Source organism: Schistocerca serialis, chromosome 3, assembly GCF_023864345.2.
Source record: "Schistocerca serialis cubense isolate TAMUIC-IGC-003099 chromosome 3, iqSchSeri2.2, whole genome shotgun sequence".
Taxonomy (NCBI): domain Eukaryota; kingdom Metazoa; phylum Arthropoda; class Insecta; order Orthoptera; family Acrididae; genus Schistocerca; species Schistocerca serialis.
The window spans coordinates 293977121-293996901 of NC_064640.1; the positions used below are offsets into that span (position 1 = coordinate 293977121).

The window sequence follows — 19781 nt, forward strand, 5'->3', positions numbered from 1 at the left end:
AAAAACTCAATTTGTTGAAATCTTCTGCATTTCAGCCCAAAATATACTCACCGCCCCTATTTGAGTATCCTAGGCAGCTGCCTAGTTCACCAATATCGTAGAGTAATCCCAGCCTGTTTATTGGCTGAACTTCAATGAACACTTTTATATGTGACTGCTCCATCTTTGAGGAATATTATTATCAGGATCCTAGCTAGTTATTTTCATATTAAATTTATTGGAGAAATAAAATTTCTTAATGAATATATAACAATTATTACGGAAATTTTGTAATCCCAAATTTTTTAAATATTGAATGGTGAAGTTTAATAAGCAAGTGAATCAGCTTCTGATCTTGAGGTTTGAATTATCTGTCGATCTTTCCTATCTCAGGAAGGAATCTAGACTACTTTCTTGAACATCTATAAGCAGTGCTAGAAATTCATGTCCTGAAGGAAAGTTCTGGTAGCCATTCTGGCTCCTTGTAATTTTATAGTTTGCTAAAGTGATACTTTCAGTTATGAAAAGCATAATCATGTCCACAGCTGCAACAGTAGTAGTAGAAACTATCTCAGTCACTCACAACTGAAGCTGTTAGTGACTCAGAAAAGTTTCCAATATGCATGTACAAAATCTTTAACCTCTTATCTAAAAATATAACAGGTTATAAAGCAGAATTTGAATATAAATTGAAATATTTCTTCTGAACAATTCATTTTATTGTATATGTGTATTTTTAATTAAAAACTTGTAACACTTTTTCTATAGGATTTTATGGTAACATGAGCAGTGTCTGGGACTGGTACATCCATTTTTGTTTTTCAGTTTAAGCCACCATGGTGTTTAACAATCTGTAATTGGCCAGAATATAGTCAACACAGAAAATTGTTGATATATAAATAACTTACAAATTGAGTCCTTCCCCATAATTTGATAGAAATCATGCAAATGATAATTCAAACATGGAATTAACTAAATAACTTCTGTATTCATTGTGATATGGGGAATTATTCGAAAACCATGTAGATTCAAGTAGTGCATCCTGTGCCTCACAGTTTTTTATAGTGTTCCATTCCACAGCATGTGAAGCTGAAGCTGCTCTCTCAGCACTTTAATACATGATACACAAATACAGAGACTAGACTACAGTATTTTACTATAGGCCCATGCCTTACAATAAACAAATAAACGGTTAACGTTGAATCAAACTAAATGTGTAGTTAATAGTAACCCTTTCAGGTATTATTTTCATGTGTGTGAAAATGTGACTCTCACAATGTTAAAGTTTTAACTGAAAAGTGCACCTTGGAAGAGAGAGTATTTGTGTATTGTAGATGAAAAACATTCATCATATAGAATGGACCCTTAGAGTCAAGTGAAAAGTGGAGCAAAATCTATGAAACTTTTTTCTAATGTTGTTGTTGTGATCTTCAGTCCAGAGACTGGTTTGATGCAGCTCTCCATGCTACTCTATCCTGTGCAATCCTCTTCATCTCCGAGTAGCTACTACAACCCACATCCTTCAGAATCTGCTTGGTGTATTCATCTCTTGGTCTCCCTCTATGATTTTTACCCTGTACGCTTCCCTCCAATACTAAATTGGTGATCCCTTGTTGCCTCAGAACGTGTCTTACCATCTGATCCCTTCTTCTAGTCAAGTTGTGCCACAAATTCCTCTTCTCCCCATTTCTATTCAGTACCTCCTCATTATTTACGTAATCTAGCCATCTAATCTTCAGCATTACTCTGTAGCACCACATTTTAAAAGCTTCTATTCCTTTCTTGTCTAAACTAGTTATTGTCCATGTTTCACTTCCTTTTATTCATTATTAAACCTACTCCTGTATTACTGTTATTTGATTATGTATCTATAACCCTATATTCACCTGACCATAAGTCTTGTTCCTCCTGCCACCGAACTTCACTAATTCCCCCTATATCTAACTTTAACCTATCCATTTCCATTTTTAAATTTTCTAACCTACCTGCCCGATTAAGGGATCTGACATTCCACGCTCCGATCTGTGGAATGCCAGTTTTGTTTCTGCTGATAACGACGTCCTCCTGAGCAGTCCTCACCCAGAGATCTGAATGGTGGACTATTTTACCTCCGGAATACTTTACTCAAGAGAATGCCATCATACTGTAAAGCTGCATGTCCTTGGGAACAATTACAGCTGTAGTTTCCCCTTGCTTTCAGCCTTTCATAATACCAGCACAGTAAGGCCATTTTGCTTGATGTTACAAGGCCAGATCAGTCAATCATCCAGACTGTTGCCCCTGAAACTACTGAAAAGGTTGCTGCTTCTCTTCTCTCTGGCCTTTCAACAGATACCCCTCTGTTGGAGTTGGACCTCCAGTATGGCTGTCTGTATTGCTGAGGCACACAAGCCTCCTCACCAACGGCAAGGTCCATGGTTCATGGGGAGAGGTTTTCTGATACAAAACTAAGTAATGCAAACTGATAGCATTTGAAAGAGCAACAAGGGGTTGCTAAAGTTATTTGTATGAGTATCGTACTGCAATATTCACTGATTCCTTGTATCTAGTTTTAAAGGAGATAGGCACCTTGTAATCTGTGCCCAGTATTTCAATTCTGACACAGCCATTCACCGTCACAAAAGTTGTGTGTTACACTCGAGGTCTAAAGGTGGCTCTTTAATGGCCAGTACCACTCCCAATTACTTCTTGCAGTTGTGACTGAAATAAGTTATTAGTTATATGAAGATAATAGCTGTGCAGCAATTGCCCATACTTTAACAGTTGTAGCCCTGTAATCAGGTGGAGAGAAATACAGCTGAAACATAAACAGTCTAGTCACTGAGGGAAATCCCGTGTGAGCCGTAACACCATTGCAACATGGTGGCAGATAAGATATCAGATAATGTAACCATTTAGTTGCTGTTATTGTTTATGTGTTGCCTCTTGAATTTGTTAGGCACATCTTGCTTGCATGGGACTAAAAAAAAAAAAAAAATTGTCTTACACGTAGGCAATAGGCATCTGCCTATTCCATATTAGCAAAGTCTATTTCTGTTGTGTCATTGGCTGACCTATGTATGTCCTTTTCACATTGCAGTTCAGGATTTTCTTGACTAGTCTTTTATCTCTCTCTCTCTCTCTCTCTCTCTCTCTCTCTCTGTCTCTCTCTCTCTCTCTCTCTCTCATATATTGTTTCCATCTCTCTTTGTATTCATTAGTTGCAGGTACAATTCAAGTCTTTCATGCATTTTTAATTTAATTTCTTCTTGTTCAGCTCTTCATTCTCCTAATAAAAAAATAAAAAATAAAATAAAAAAAGTCACCTCTCTCGCTCGTTTTTTTGCTTTTATCTTTTTGTTGCAGTGATCTAGCACTCACTTCCACCCAATAGTAATGGTATTACCATAGTTCCAGAATGAGATTTTCACTCTGCAGTGGAGTGTGTGCTGATATGAAACTTCCTGGCAGATTAAAACTGTGTGCCCGACCGAGACTCGAACTCGGGACCTTTGCCTTTCGCGGGCAAGTGCTCTACCATCTGAGCTACCGAAGCACGACTCACGACCGGTGCTCACAGCTTCACTTCTGCCAGTATCTCGTCTCCTACCTTCCAAACTTTACAGAAGCTCTCCTGCGAACCTGCAGGTTCGCAGGAGAGCTTCTGTAAAGTTTGGAAGGTAGGAGACGAGATACTGGCAGAAGTGAAGCTGTGAGCACCGGGCGTGAGTCGTGCTTCGGTAGCTCAGATGGTAGAGCACTTGCCCGCGAAAGGCAAAGGTCCCGAGTTCGAGTCTCGGTCGGGCACACAGTTTTAATCTGCCAGGAAGTTTCATTACCATAGTTGTATAAAATTTAATTTTTGTATCTTCTTGGGTTTTATACTTAAATATTTATGTTTATTGTTTCACATTTTACTTCAAACTTTTGGGACTTTTTGTCTGTGACAGGACTTCAAGAAGTAAATTACACTTATTAGATTACACTTATTAGATTACACTTATTAAGGCAGGCCAAGTAACTTTTATTGAATGCTGAATTACATTCCATAGTGCCACAGATACATGACATTATTTTTCAACATAATCACCAAGTCTCTGTTATCAATGATTAGAAATTTCTACCAATCATTGAATTCCTCAGTGATAGAAATCCACATCTTGGTAACAGAACCATTCGACACCCGCTATGAGAATGTCCTCATTGTTGGAAAATCTGCTGCAAATGCTGCGAATCATTTCCACAATTGCCAGGCCATTTTTGTCTGTGGTGAGTGCTAATGATCTTAATTCCCAACCAGCATCAATCACAGCTGTGCAGCTGAGGTCATGTTGTTGGCATCATTTGATTATGCATTTGGTCCGTATTTATGGTGAATATGTGTGCAATGTAGATGTAGTGCCCAGAAAATTTTACTGGCCAGTGTACTTCAGCTTTGGAGTAATTTTTCAGCTGTCACGCCATTTCACTCCTGCTCTGTGATGCACCTGTTATCTATACCACAACAGAACTGTGTGCTACCCCTGTTGCGCAGTTGTCTTAGTGAGGGCTGACATGTGTAACTTACTTTTTGAAGTCCTCTTATGTGCAGTTATCATAATCATTACTCAAGTCAAAGCCCAGCTGTTTAAAATGTGACACCTGTTTTCAATTAATATGTTGTTATTACTGTCTTCGATCATCTTATGTGTGATATTTTAAGATTATATTTTGTATATAGTTGATTTAACTCATGTACTGCTAAATGTAGATAATGTTTACCCTCTCATATTATTACTTAAGCATATGCGGATCATAATGCCTGTAGATTAGTATTTTTATTTGATTTAATTCCTAGGTTTGATTTCCGATATTTATGGACATTGTTAGTATAAATAAAAAAATGTGTGAAATGCACACTCCCATCTCTTACCGTGATTGATTATTATCTCAGCTATGCCTTTCTCTCTTGCACTTATACTATTTTTGTTTCACAGTATAAGGTACTGAATGCCCTTCTGAGGTGTGGTAGGTAACTACTGTTGCTCATTATTGCCCCTAGTTTAATTCTGATCAACTCAATTGAAAGCTTTTACAAAAACTATAAGACTTATAAACATATTACCTCTACAGGATAGCCTTTTCTTAATCCACTTTGATCTTCTAGAAGACATATTTTATATAATTCTTGAGCTATCGGTGTTTTGTTAATTTTTTGCTTTTTCCACCTGGCCAGGGCCGGCGCAAGCCCAAGTGCCACCCCGTGCGAGCTGCTAAATTGCCACCGCCCCCCCCCATTTTTTTTCTTTTTTACAAAACGTTTGTGGAATTTTATTTAAACAAATCTGTAGGAAATGTCAGCAATCATTCGCAATCTTTGTTTTTGTTTTTACTTTCTAGATCTACCTAGTTTTCAGGCACTGAGTGGCCAGTCTCAAGGCTTTTAATATGTGCTTACATGTAAAGCTTCATGTTGACAGTTACGTTCAGCATGACGGTATAGATGTAAACATAACTTAAAGCATTGAGAATAGCCACACTGTGCCCGAAATCTATGTAGATTTGGAAAATAAAAACAAAAATTGCTACTGATTGGTGACATTCTCTACAGATTTGTACAAAACAATCTCTGGGCATCAGCTCAAAAATGGAGTCAAACCTGATTGAAGAAATCTAGCTAATTTTAATAAGCCTTATGAATTTACTAAAATTTTCAAATGTGTGTGAAATCTTATGGGACTTAACTGCTAAGTTCATCAGTCCCAAGCTTACACACTACTTAACCTAAATTATCCTAAGGACAAGCACACACTCCCATGCCCGAGGGAGGACTCGAACGTCCGTTGACACAAGCCACACAGTCCATGACTGCAGCGCCTTAAACCGCTCGACTAATCCCGCGCGGCATGAACTTACAGTTAACGTAAATACACATCTTTCAGTGGTTGTGAACAGATAATGTATTCAACGGAATACAAAATATATTTACAATTTAACGATAATTTGGTTTGAAAAATAATATTTACAATAACTATTTGATGTTGAACAAAAAGAGAAACAACACAGTAAATAACCAAGGCACTGATGATAATATAAAAATTTAAAAAAATACTAGACAAATTGAACCTTCCTGGCTTTTGCTTGTGCAAACTCTTTCACACAATCTGTGTAATTTAAGTCCTCTGCAAGCTCATGCTCAATCGATATTGTTGCAAGATCATTCAAACGAGTTTGGCTCATTGTTGATCAGAGGTATGTCTTTATCAATTTCAGTTTTGAGAAACTCCTCTCTCCACTCGCAACTGTCACTGGGAGTGTTAGGAGGATTCACAGAGCAATGTTAACATTAGGGCAAAAATTATGTCTTCCTATAAACTTCAGAGTCTCTTGCGAACCTATTCCAGGTTTCAACAATGTTGAAAGTACTTTTAGTTCTTCCCTCAACTCCAGTGCATCAGTGTCGCTTGACTCATGATCCTTCAGAATCGCTGTGAAGTTTCTACACTTTGTGTCCAGGCTGTCAGGAGGTGCATTCTTCAGCTCGCCTATGTCCTAGGGAAAACCAAAATAATCACAATGAGATTTTTGTTGTTTGAATCTCTCATCCAAAGATGTGGTTACTGCATCTAAAGGATAATAGTAGAATTGAATCTTGTAACGTTTTGTTGGGTCATCTATTGTCTCATCCCTTCCTTCATAGGTAAAATGTATTGGCTTCTTACTTCGTCGCCGGGAAACACTTACCCATGGTAACTTTAGATCTTCTAGCTCTAATTCTGTAACCAATTCTTTGGAATCCATCAAGAAAGACACAAACTTTTCTTTTGTTCTGCAGGTTTCAAAATATGCTTTTGTTTTTCAAGCATTTCCACAGCCTCAGAAACATTTATGTCAGTGGTCTTGGAGGGTCCTGCTGACTACACTGATATGAAGCAGAATGTCGTACCAGATTACCAGAAAAGTGAGAAAGGTGTAATTTTTTATTTGGTTCGCAAGTGACGCTGCTTTGTGAGCGGTCATGCCATTGAATTCTTCTTATATCTGAACCAGTGCATCATAAATGCCTCCAATTTGAAACCTCAGGGGAGTAAGTGCACCGATGCGACTTTCCCACCTAGTATCGCTCAGTGGCTTCAGCGACAGGTTAGGCAGATACTTCTTCAAGACATCCCAACATTGAACGGAGAACGAGAAGAAGTCATACAAGCTTTTCACTGTTGAAAACATGGAAACAGCATATTTAGAAGACATAGCGGCATTGTTTACAACAAGATTCAATGAGTGACTGCTACATGGTACATAAAATGCTCTCTTGTTCATATCTGAAATTCTTTCCTGGAGACCAGACTTCTTTCCTTTCATGTTTGCTCCATTGTCGTAGCTTTGCCCTCTCATATTACATAATAGCATTTTTTTATCTTCCAAGAACTTGAGTACGACCTGCGTCAAAGTGGAGCTTGAAGAATCGGGCACTGGAAGAAATCCCAGGAAATGCTTCCAAATTCGGACATCGTATACCCAGTTGAGTCTTGTCTCATGGACGAAATGTAACACAACTGTCATCTGCTCAACTTTTGAATTATGTGGTGTGCAATCCAGAATTATACTGTAATACTTTGCAGATTTCATCATTAATAGAATGTTGTTGGTTATAGATGATCCAATAAGATGAATTATTTCATTCTGTGTTTCTTTTCCAAGATAATGATGATCCTTGTTCTCGCCTTGCTTTGTTCTGTGCAGGTGCTCCATCATCACAGTGTTGAACTTTACGAATAATTCAATGAGTTTCAAGAAGTTTCCGTTGTCAGGCTGAAATAGTGTATCTGTACTTCCTCTCAAAGACAGACATTGCCGACCCAGGAAATGAATTATTGCTATTAAGCGCTCAAGAACATTTTTCCAATGTCCGCTTTCAGTATTCAGAAGCCTTTGATGATGGGTGTCGACAGTTCATGACTTTTTCAGTCCCTTGGAAAACGTGATACACTTTTTATGTAAATTCAAATGGTCGGTAGACTTCCCGTGTCTTCCGAGATACGAAGCAAGGTGCTGCCAGTTGCTTATACTGTTCTTTGCAATTTTTACTGTAGATGACGAAAAAAGTTTGCAACAAAAGCAGTAAACAGCATCCTTGCTCTTTGAGTACACCAACCAATGTCTATCTGCTTCTTCTAAATTCTTCAAAGAATAGGTGTAGTGCACAGGGCTCAAACGCCAGTTGTCCGCATTTTTAGGACATTCTTCAGCTTCCTTATTGTGGTCGGGAGGACCTCGCATGACCAAAGTCGTTCGAATGCAGTCGATAATAATTTCCGGCTATCTTCCAGGATCTGAGTCAATTGTGTCTTCCAGTTTAGACTCGTCTTCAATCCCTTCTCCTGTAGTGAGTACCTTGGCTGATTTTCCTCCAGTATTTTCCGAATCTAGTCACTTAATTTGAGTTCTGCCTGATGTTTCGTTCTCGGAGCTTTCGTCACAAAGCAGGTCTTGAGTCTAGACGAGGTCTGTCGAACATGTGGGTGGCCCACCGTCAGCATTGCTACTGTATGCGATGGTCACAGTACTGTGTTCATCAACTTTCTGGTCATGTTCTGAAGATAAAGATGTAGCTTGAGTAGCTCCACTAATTTCTGTATTTTCAGGATCTATTTTTCCACCCTCGCCGCTGCTAGGTCGTTCTCTCTTTGACTTGAAATATCGTTGTAGTGCATCCTTTTGCTTCTTATCGTCATCTTCCTTCAGCGCCCGTCTTTTCCTATATTCACTGCCAGACAGTCTTTTTCTACCGTTGGACATGTTTTGATCCATCCTGTAAAGAACGATTACGCGAAACTAACTGTTGATGTCAGTGTGCTAACTTTATTTGCAACACACTTCGCAGACAATTTCCTGATATTCCACTGCACGTAAACGGAAAATTGTATTACTGTAGGATACACTGTTCAGGAGATGAAGTCATAAGAATTGAGCCACGTGAAATTGAATTTCAGGCCGAATTTCACTACAGACGCAGGTGAAACGGTCAAAGAGTGGGGCGGAAGACAATGGAGAGAAGAAGAATAAGGAGATGGAGTAACATAATAATGCAATAAATACACACCCGGGCATCGACGGATACTAATGCTAGTCGAAATATATTAACTCACTGCACTGCGGTTGTTCGTTTCAAAGAACTGACTCTCGACATCTGTCGTAATTTCCATGTGTCACTTCTTTCGTGTCTGATTATGGAATAAGGGGTAACAAATTAGTCATCACCGTATCACTTCACTTTTTTTCGCTTTATTTTCATTCTAGCTATTGGGACGACGCGTGCTTATTTGCCGACTTGCCAATTTTTGAAGTAACAGATCATAAGAAAAATAAATTTTCCTATTCTGCAATCTTGAAGGAGAAAAATTCTAACTTATGAGTAACGTGCGTGAGCAATACTAATTGTATGTTACACTCCTGGAAATGGAAAAAAGAACACATTGACACCGGTGTGTCAGACCCACCATACTTGCTCCGGACACTGCGAGAGGGCTGTACAAGCAATGATCACACGCACGGCACAGCGGACACACCAGGAACCGCGGTGTTGGCCGTCGAATGGCGCTAGCTGCGCAGCATTTGTGCACCGCCGCCGTCAGTGTCAGCCAGTTTGCCGTGGCATACGGAGCTCCATCGCAGTCTTTAACACTGGTAGCATGCCGCGACAGCGTGGACGTGAACCGTATGTGCAGTTGACGGACTTTGAGCGAGGGCGTATAGTGGGCATGCGGGAGGCCGGGAGGACGTACCGCCGAATTGCTCAACACGTGGGGCGTGAGGTCTCCACAGTACATCGATGTTGTCGCCAGTGGTCGGCGGAAGGTGCACGTGCCCGTTGACCTGGGACCGGACCGCAGCGACGCACGGATGCACGCCAAGACCGTAGGAACCTACGCAGTGCCATAGGGGACTGCACCGCCACTTCCCAGCAAATTAGGGACACTGTTGCTCCTGGGGTATCGGCGAGGACCATTCGCAACCATCTCCATGAAGCTGGGCTACGGTCCCGCACACCGTTAGGCCGTCTTCCGCTCACGCCCCAACATCGTGGAGCCCGCCTCCAGTGGTGTCGCGACAGGCGTGAATGGAGGGACGAATGGAGACGTGTCGTCTTCAGCGATGAGAGTCGCTTCTGCCTTGGTGCCTATGATGGTCATATGCGCGTTTGGCGCCGTGCAGGTGAGCGCCACAATCAGGACTGCAAACGACCGAGGCACACAGGGCCAACACCCGGCATCATGGTTTGGGGAGCGATCTCCTACACTGGCCGTACACCACTGGTGATTGTCGAGGGGACACTGAATAGTGCACGGTACATCCAAACCGTCATCGAACCCATCGTTCTACCATTCCTAGACCGGCAAGGGAACTTGCTATTCCAACAGGACAATGCACGTCCGCATGTATCCCGTGCCACCCAACGTGCTCTAGAAGGTGTAAGTCAACTACCCTGGCCAGCAAGATCTCCGGATCTGTCCCCCATTGAGCATGTTTGGGACTGGATGAAGCGTCGTTTCACGCAGTCTGCACGTCCAGCACGAACGCTGGTCCAACTGAGGCGCCAGGTGGAAATGGTATGGCAAGCCGTTCCACAGGACTACATCCAGCATCTCTACGATCGTCTCCATGGGAGAATAGCAGCCTGCATTGCTGCGAAAGGTGGATATACACTGTACTAGTGCCGACATTGTGCATGCTCTGTTGCCTGTGTCTATGTGCCTGTGGTTCTGTCAGTGTGATCATGTGATGTATCTGACCCCAGGAATGTGTCAATAAAGTTTCCCCTTCCTGGGACAATGAATTAACGGTGTTCTTATTTCAATTTCCAGGAGTGTATATGAAAAGCACTTACCTGTTACATCCCAAGTTGCAAGAAATTTGGATCGGAAGGAGTGAAAACTGTCTCTTAAAAAAGCATTAAGTGCAGTTTTATCAGCCTTTTTAAATAGCTATACTTTATGTTTTTTTTTTATGGTTGCGGGTGTTACAGTATTCAGCCCAGCAGTAACTGCCTTGTGGTCGCTAATCCCTGTTTTCATCATGATACTCACTATTTGTCCAGGATTATTTGTTACTAAGAGGTCAAGAATGTTTTCGCAAACATTTGTGCTTCGAGTGGGCTCATGAACTAATTGTTCAAAATAATTTTCTGATAATGCATTCAGTACAATTTTGGATTGACATTTTATGCCAACTGCTGGCTTTAAACGTATAATTTTTCCAGCATATTGAGGGTAGATTGAAGTCACCACCGATTATAATTGTATGAGTGGGGTACCTGTTTGAAAAGAGACTCAAGTTTTCTTTGAAGTGTTCAGCAACTGTATCTTCTGAGTTGGCGGGTCAATAAAACAATCCAGTTAATAGTTTAGTCTGATTACCAAGTATAAACTCTACCCATAGTATTTCGCAGGAACTATCTACTTCAATTTCACTACAAGGTAAACTACTTCTAACAGCAATAAATACTCCACCACCAACTGTATTTAATCTATCCTTTCTGAATGCTGATAGAGTGTTTGAAAAAATTTTGGCTGAACTTATTTCCAGCTTTATCCAGCTTTCTGTACCTGTAACTATTTGAGCTTCAGTGCTCTCTATTAGTGTTCTGTTTTTGTTCCACAAGAAGGCTTTGGCTATGTTTTAATATATGTGAAGTTGTGTTTGGTTTTGCAGAAATTTCGTAATGTATTTGTTGAACCATGGTGGATGGTCCTTACGATTAATCAGTGTATACCTGTCTAAGGTGTACTGTACAGCCATCTTAAATTTTGTCCATTTATACTCAACATTTTCAGTCTCGGAGTTGGATATTTGATGTTGACTTTTCAGGTAATTTGAAATCTGTTTATGGACACACTAGGCACAAATTATTCCTACCATTCTTTACTTCAATGACTCAAAAAGAGCCTGTTTGAAACAATGAGATCTATGTTACACTCATGATTTGGTTCTATGATTAATAGCTCAGGATAAGTCTTTGATAAAGCATTTAGAATAATACCACATGAATCCTTGTTCCTAGCAGGCAAGTGGAAATTTCTTCCTAATAATGTAACTTGATCAGAAAATTTACGCACTACCTTCCCCCAGTTAACCCTGAAATGTTCTGCCACAATGACCCCTAAAGAAGGGAATGGAGGGGTTCTATAAAGCAATCAGACTACCATGTTTGATTTACTTTTAACACTTATCTTCACCCAAATGGTTTTGCATTCAGAATCTGTATTAACCTCACTAAATATTATTCTAGTCTACAGCTATAAACATGCATCATCCACTGACATCTGTGCAATCTTTGGATATACATTCCAATCAGAATTTAAAATATTTTTGCTAGTTGCTTCTGATTCCAGCCAGCATTCTATTTCTAGTGTTTATGGACAATGTTACCATTTATAAGCAAGATTATTTCTGATTCCTTTCCATTTATTGATATGCAGTGACAAATGCTGTCCTCTGTAGTTAATAGAGATGGTGATATCTCCTTTCAAAAATCAGAATGTAATTTATCAGGCTAGTGGAATGACTTCTCTGGCTTGAGGATGGGGCGGGGGGAGGGACAAAACATATTGGAAGGAGCTGCAACGTCAGATATTCCTGAGTGACAATAGAGGCACTGGTTATGCCACAACTTTCACTGCAGGAACCACAATGCCATCGTAGCCTAGATCAGTATTCTGAAATCTGGCAATCGTGGCCAGTGCAGTTTCCAACTATATCCAGACAGTGAGTAATTTCCCTTTCATAGACTACAGGTACTGTACCTATCCATCATTACCTGCTTTCAGCAGTACAAACAGAAATATATTAGTAACCCAAGCACGCATGTTCCTACAACCTGTGCACTGTTACATGTTTTGAGAGCTATCCACAAGTTGGTTAAGACAATGCTGCTGAAGCACATCCCAACCTCTGACAGCAGCTATCTTGAGGTCATCCCATGTATGGTAACAGTTCCTGCAATGACACACTTCAAGTTTCAGCTGGTCCAAAGCTTACTCAATCAGTTCTTGTCTGCAGATACCACAGGCCATTCCATTTATTTGATTCCTGCCATGTGGAGGAAGGGGTTCATGAAGTACAGCATGCTCTTTAATTGTCATTGTAAAAGATGATCCCACCAATGAAAGCTGGACAATAGGTCAGAGGATTCTGTCTCGATGCTGCACAGCTCTCAAATTACCATCACCGGCAATTAATACATGCAATATTCATACATGATACTGACCCAAACATGACGGACCTTTCTTCCTACTGAACATGTGGGATTGCAGGTGTGAGATGTCCACTGATACCTGCCCACCTCCACAGTCTTCCACGACAGTCTTCAAATGTTAGATAGATCAAATCTGTACCTTTCATCAGGTGTCAAATCTTGCATTCGATGAAGGGAACTCCGTGCCACAGGTCCATGTCTTTTGGCAGATACTGCATCTGGTCTACATGGATTTCTTAAGCACCTTATAGACTTATTTGTTTATTTTTTAATTCCTTTCCCCAAGTTTTTCAGTATTTGGAGGTGTTATTTTTTTTTTCCTTTCATACTCGGCAATCCACCATATAGTGCGTGGTGGAGGGTACCTCGGACCATAACTAGCATCTTCTCTCCCTGTTCCACTCCCAAACAGAACGAGGGAAAAATGACTGCCTATATGCCTCTGTACGAACCTTAATCTCTCTTATCTTATCTTTGTGGTCTTTCCGCAAAATGTAAGTTGGCAGCATTAAAATTGTACTGCAGTCAACCTCAAATGCTGGTTCTCTAAATTTACTCAGTAGCGATTCACGAAAAGAACGGCTCCTTTCCTCTAGAGACTCCCACCCGAGTTCCTGAAGCATTTCTGTAACACTCGCGTGATGATCAAACCTACCAGTAACAAATCTAAATTTTTGTGTTCTCCAGAACTTGAATCAGTCCTGTAACTGTATTCTTTGTTTTCATTTTTCCTATTGTTACAACATGCAATTACAACAAAGGAAATCACTGTTATTTTTCAGAGAGGAACTCTGGCAGATGAACTTTTGCGGCGAAGTAGAAATTGTGATCATCTTCCAGCCATGGATGTTCTAACAATGTTCCTGCAAATTTGTGAAGGTGTCAAGGCATTCCATGAAGCATTGCCAGAGCCTTTAGCTCATCGGGACCTGAAGACTGCCAACATACTTATTGGAGAAGGCAACAGACCTATTATTATGGATTTAGGTAAGGCAAAAGTTCAGTCTTACATATTATTCTCTTCATTCAGTCTCATAGTATTTGTTTGTATATGTAATTATTTGTGGATCGAGGTGTCCTGCAGGGTCATTATTTGAATACTCTACATATACTACTTTCAGTAAACTGTTTTTTCCTGAAGAGGGGTGGGGTAATTTAGAGGTAATGTTTTTACAACTGTTTTCAGGAAATCTACTATATAGAGTTTGTTGAGGAATATGTTGTCTCCAGTAAATTATAGCATTCTGGTTTGCTTTGTTATGTGAAGGTGTAGCTCTTCAAAAGATAAGACATCTTTCTTAAACTACTTGTAACTTGAGTAGCTGCCAGGGGGAAAAATAATCTTCAAATATAATTACAAGCAATAGTATTGTTTACGTAACATGCAAATGCAGTCTTCCTTGTCAAATTTCAATTATGACATCTTCTGAGGTTATCAGCAAATAACATCATTGTACCAGTGCAATATTTTGACGGTATTATTTGTCTGATAATCCCAGAAAATTTCATCCCTGCACTAAAAACAACATCAGTATCGAGATTCTTGGAAATGAAGTTTTCTGCAAGCTAGTAAGGAACAGTAGAATGATGAAGTAAAATATTTGTTAGCTTTCAAGATGATAGGCTGTAATTGTGAAGAATGAACAAACTAAATAAATAAAAATGTCCAGCATTGGGATGACATCTAGATTGCTGCACTGTGGTCCATTTATCTACTGTTACAGTCAGTGACAGTTGATGGCATCACGTATTATGAACACATTTGCCCACATCAGTTACCCGTTTGTGGTGAGGGTTTCTTGGAATTGTGTATAAAATGAGGGTGGGTTGCCGGCCGCGGTGGCCGAGTGGTTCTAGGCGCTTCAGTCCGGAACCACACGACTGCCATGGTCGCAGCTTTGAATCCTGCCTAGGGCATGGATGTGTGTGATGGCCTTAGGTTAGTTAGGTTTAAGTAGTTCTAAGTTTTAGGGGACTGATCACCTCTGATGTTAAGTCCCATAGTGCTCAGAGCCATTTGAACCATTTTTGAGGGTGGGTGTTAGCAGAGTAACTAAGTTACGCACACCTAATTTAGTGGCATTTAGCATTCTTATTCACTCAGATGACACCAGTGACACACTAGTGGCAGATGAAAAGCCCAGGGCTTGGACAACCTCTGGCACCCACAATCTGGTTGCAAACAAATTAACTGATACATAAAATGTTGCTGAGCCTGCTCTTCATTGTAGTCTGATGGCCATTACCTACTTTTAGGAGTACTCTCTCTCCAGCACAGCATCTATCTCTGATTCGGTTGTGCATTAATGGACATCCTTGCAAGCATAGTTTTCTACAATGACAAATTATGCATTTGAAGTAAATCTATGCTCTATTCATCATTAAATTATGAGCAACGCTTCAGTACCTTTGAAAGATTTGGTGGAAATAAAAATAAAAATGATGAAAGAACTTAATTTGTCATAAGTCTGTCCTTTCTAGTTGTCCAAATAAGTTTTTTGACGATAATAAGAAGAAAGGTAGAATATAATGAATTTTCTTGAGACAGGAAAGCTTCTGCCCTCTAGTAAGCACAGATTTAAAAAATATCGCTCATGTGAAAGTCAGCTTGTCCTCTTCCCACATGATATCCTGCAAACCACTGATGATGGGCAATAGCCATATTCCATATTCTTAGATTTCTGGAAATCATTTGACACGATGCCCTGCTGCAGACTGTTACTGAAAATCTGAGCATACCGAACAGATTCCCAGATATGCAAGTGACTTGAAGGCTTATTGTTATTAAGTAACAAAACCTAGTACATTCTCCTCGATGACGAGTGTACATCAGAGACAAGGGCCTCACCATGAATGCCCCAGGGAAGTGTGATAGGACTGCTCTTGTTCTCTATATATAAGGGACAGTCAAATGAAAATGAGGCAGATGGAAAAAATTAATTAAACTGTTTATTATTTCAAAAGTAAGCACCATGGCTGTTAATACGTTTACCTCACTGTGAGACAAGATGGTCACCTTCATGAAAAAATGTTTGTGGATGCCTACAGAACTATGATTGTACCCAGCCATGCACCTCTTTATCTGTAGCAAATTGATGGCCACGAATGTCTTTCTTCAGGACCAGAAAAATATTAAATCACGTGGGAAGAGATCAAGAGTATATGGAGGATGTGTGACAGCTTCCCAACAAAACTTCTGCAGTGTTATCAAAACAACTTTGGCAAGATGTGGACAGGCATTTTATTAGCAGGTTGTCCTGAATGCTCTCCATGTGTTTTCTATATTTTTGGAGCCCTGAAGAAAGACATTCATGGCTATTGAGGTGCATCAGGCAAAGAGTTTCACGCCTGGGTACAATAATGGTTCTGTTAGCCACTGCAGATATTTTTCCAGGAATGCATTGAACATTTTATCTCAGTGTGACATCTGTGACAATTACTATTGAAATAATAAGTAATTTACTTACTTTTTTCCATCTGTCTCTTTTTTGTTTGACTGTCCCATATAGATAAATGATCTGATGGATAGCGTAAGCAACAGTATGCGGCTGTTAGCTGGTGATGCTGTAGTATACAGGAAAATATCATTGTTGAGTGTTTGTAGAAGAATGCAGAATGACATTGTAGAAGAGTACAGGATGCCTTGGACAGAATTCCTTTTTAGTGTTGCTGTAAATGTAGAAAAATGTAAGTTAATGCAGATGAGTAGGGAAAAAAATCTGTTTTGTTTGCCTACAGTATTAGTAGTGTGCTGCTTGACACAATTGCATCAATTAAATGTCTGGTCATAATGTTGCAAAGCGATATGAAATGGAACAAGCATGTAAGGACAGTTGTAGTTGACTTCAATTTATTGGGAGGTTTTTGGAAAGTGTAGCTCATCTGAAGGAGACCATGTATAGAACACTAGTGTGACCAGTTCTCGAGTACTGCTTGAGTGATTGGGACCCCTATCAGGTCAGATTAAAGGATGACATCCAGCCAATTCAGAGGCAGGCTGCTAGATTTGTTGCCAGTAGTTTGATCAACATGTGAATATCATGGAGATGCTTAATGAACTCAAATGGGAATCCGTGGAGGTAAGACAATATTCTTTTGATAAAATACTATTGAGGAAATTTAGAGAACTGTCATATGCAGCTGACTGCAGAACAATGCTATTGATGCCAATGTACATTTTGTGTAGGGACTGGGAAGACAAGATAAGAGAATTATGGCTTGTATTGAGGCGTATAGATGGTTATTTTTCCCTTGCTCCATGTGCACGAAGAACAGGAGAAGAAATGGTTTTAGTGGTAAAAAGTACACCCTGCCATGCACCATATGGTGGCTTGCAATGTACTATATGTGGATGTTGATGTAGAAGCTGGAGAATGTAGCAAAGCATGCTTGTATAGTTAGTACAATCACTCATTAGTAGGCTAAATTCTGAAAGACCATTTCTGTAAGGTAATGTAATGAGCCACACCAGTAGTTTTGTTTATATTTGCACCCTGCATACTACTGTCAGTTATGTTCTTCTGGTGCATAGTGTAATGCATATCATACTAAGGCACTCACAGTATGAAAACAGTGTTGTACTTGGAGTCCTCAGAATGCTTGGTGCGTGATGCGAATAATTGATGGAAGGGGAAGCTGTTCATGGGAGCTGAGTGGCAGTTGATTGGTCAGAATTTAAATCTAGAATACTAAAAAATAAAACCTGGGTGGAACTTATGAGTACAGACAGCCATTCACAATTTATCACCACACACAAATGTGCCGTGTATGTGCACACTCTCTCTCTCTCTCTCTCTCTCTCTCTCTCTCTCTCTCTCTCTGTCTCTCACACACACACACACACACACACACACACACACACACACACACACACAGAGAGAGAGAGAGAGAGAGAGAGAGAGAGAGAGAGAGAGAGAGCAAACTCAGAACTTTGAAAATTATCCATTTTGGTAAGAAAGCATGAAAAATCACATCTACATAGTTATGACAGTGAAGATAACTTGGATACTTTCACAGGTAGGCTTGTATATATGGTTGTATATGTGGTAGCCTTCACAGGTAGGCTAATATATATGGTGTACCAATGCCAGGACTGGAATCTAATGTTCTGGAGGGATGCATGGGCCAGATCTAGTGCATAAGAGTTTAACACACATGATCCATTTATCAGGCAACTGTGAGTAGGAGTGGCAAAATATGGATCAGGATTTTAGGTAGGCTGAACCAGGTGATGGAATACAATATTGAGAGGGTTTTTGGGAGGACACTGTTCATTTTAGGGCAAACTTAATGGTAGTGTGATCCCTTCAGAAGGATCTGGTTCAGCTGTTTCTGTCCTGGAATGTGTATAATATAGGCAGAGGTGCTTGTAAGAACTGTATCACATCTGCTGCAGTGGCTTCAACAATTTTTAATCATGCCCCAGAAATAAGAAATATCCTTCCCAAAATAAATCTTATCTCAATGTAAACACACAGTTGTCTATCGCAGTGAAAAAAAATACTACCTGCTGGATGCAAGACTTGAACTCTAAGTCCCATGTGCTAAAGTTGCGCATGTTAAGCTATACTAGCACTGACTGTTCAAATATTCTGTAAATTGGAAGCTGATATACAACAAAATGATTAAGTATCAAATTGGTACACTTCGAAATATTTCTAAAACCGAACATACTTGACCACATGTGGCTCTCTGGCTACTCAATCTTACCAAGAACTTTACCCAACCATCTACAAAGATCAGAAGACCATAAAGCATGCTCTGCTTGCCTCTTTCTCTCTTTCGTCATGTGAGTGACTACTGAGGTCTGGAACCTTGACCGCCATTCCATTGGATATAAGCTTTTTGCAATTTTGAATATTTCAAATACACATAATATACATGTTTAAACAATTTTCAGATAGATATTACTTCATTAAAATTAAACATTATAGGATAATCAACTTTAAGTTATATTTTAAATTTCGCACGAAACAGAATGGCGAGGAGTAGTCAAATGTACTATTTTATTCAGCTCGCTGCTTCCTCACTACATTACTCAAACTGATATCTTATAAACATTGTTTTAAAAATTTTCATATTAAACAAACATAAACAAATGGAAACAGTAGTATAAATTTTTCATGTTGAAGCTAATCATTTGTTTTTCTGTGGAGAACACTTCATCACTCAGAAATTATTTATGATGTTGATCTGTCTGTCCTGCACTCTAATAAATATACTTATTTTATAGCTGATGTCAAGCCCTATCAGATGATTTGTAGTGTGTGTGTAGCTTATGTTGTTACTGTTATAAAAATTTTACACATAAATGTTAATAACTTTAATAATATTTGTTGTATAAATATGGTAATAATTTTATTAAACTTGTCCCTGTTTGCGATTTCAGTGCTATCTTAAGACTTTCTGCAGCTTGTTTGGAAGTTATTTTAGTGTTCGTGATGAACATCTCACCATACTGCGTAGTGTCCACAACCATGCAGGGACAAAGTTCCTTTTTGCCGCTGCGGGATTTCCAGGCAGCTTCCATCCCACCTATTCTCCTGCTTTCCACATCAACTTGGAGCTCACCCCAGCATTTATGTACCTA

General features: G+C 39.7%; 1 protein-coding gene across 2 annotated transcripts in view; it reads left to right on the plus strand.

Moving 5' to 3' along the window:
- The window catches only part of LOC126470083 (serine/threonine-protein kinase 16), a 107228-nt gene that overhangs the window by 58094 nt on the left and 29353 nt on the right, over positions 1 to 19781 (plus strand). For both annotated transcript variants that reach the window (XM_050097594.1, XM_050097595.1), the window contains one exon: positions 13975 to 14179. In XM_050097594.1, coding sequence (XP_049953551.1) covers positions 13975 to 14179 — 205 coding nt within the window. The remainder of the gene's footprint in view (positions 1 to 13974; positions 14180 to 19781) is intronic.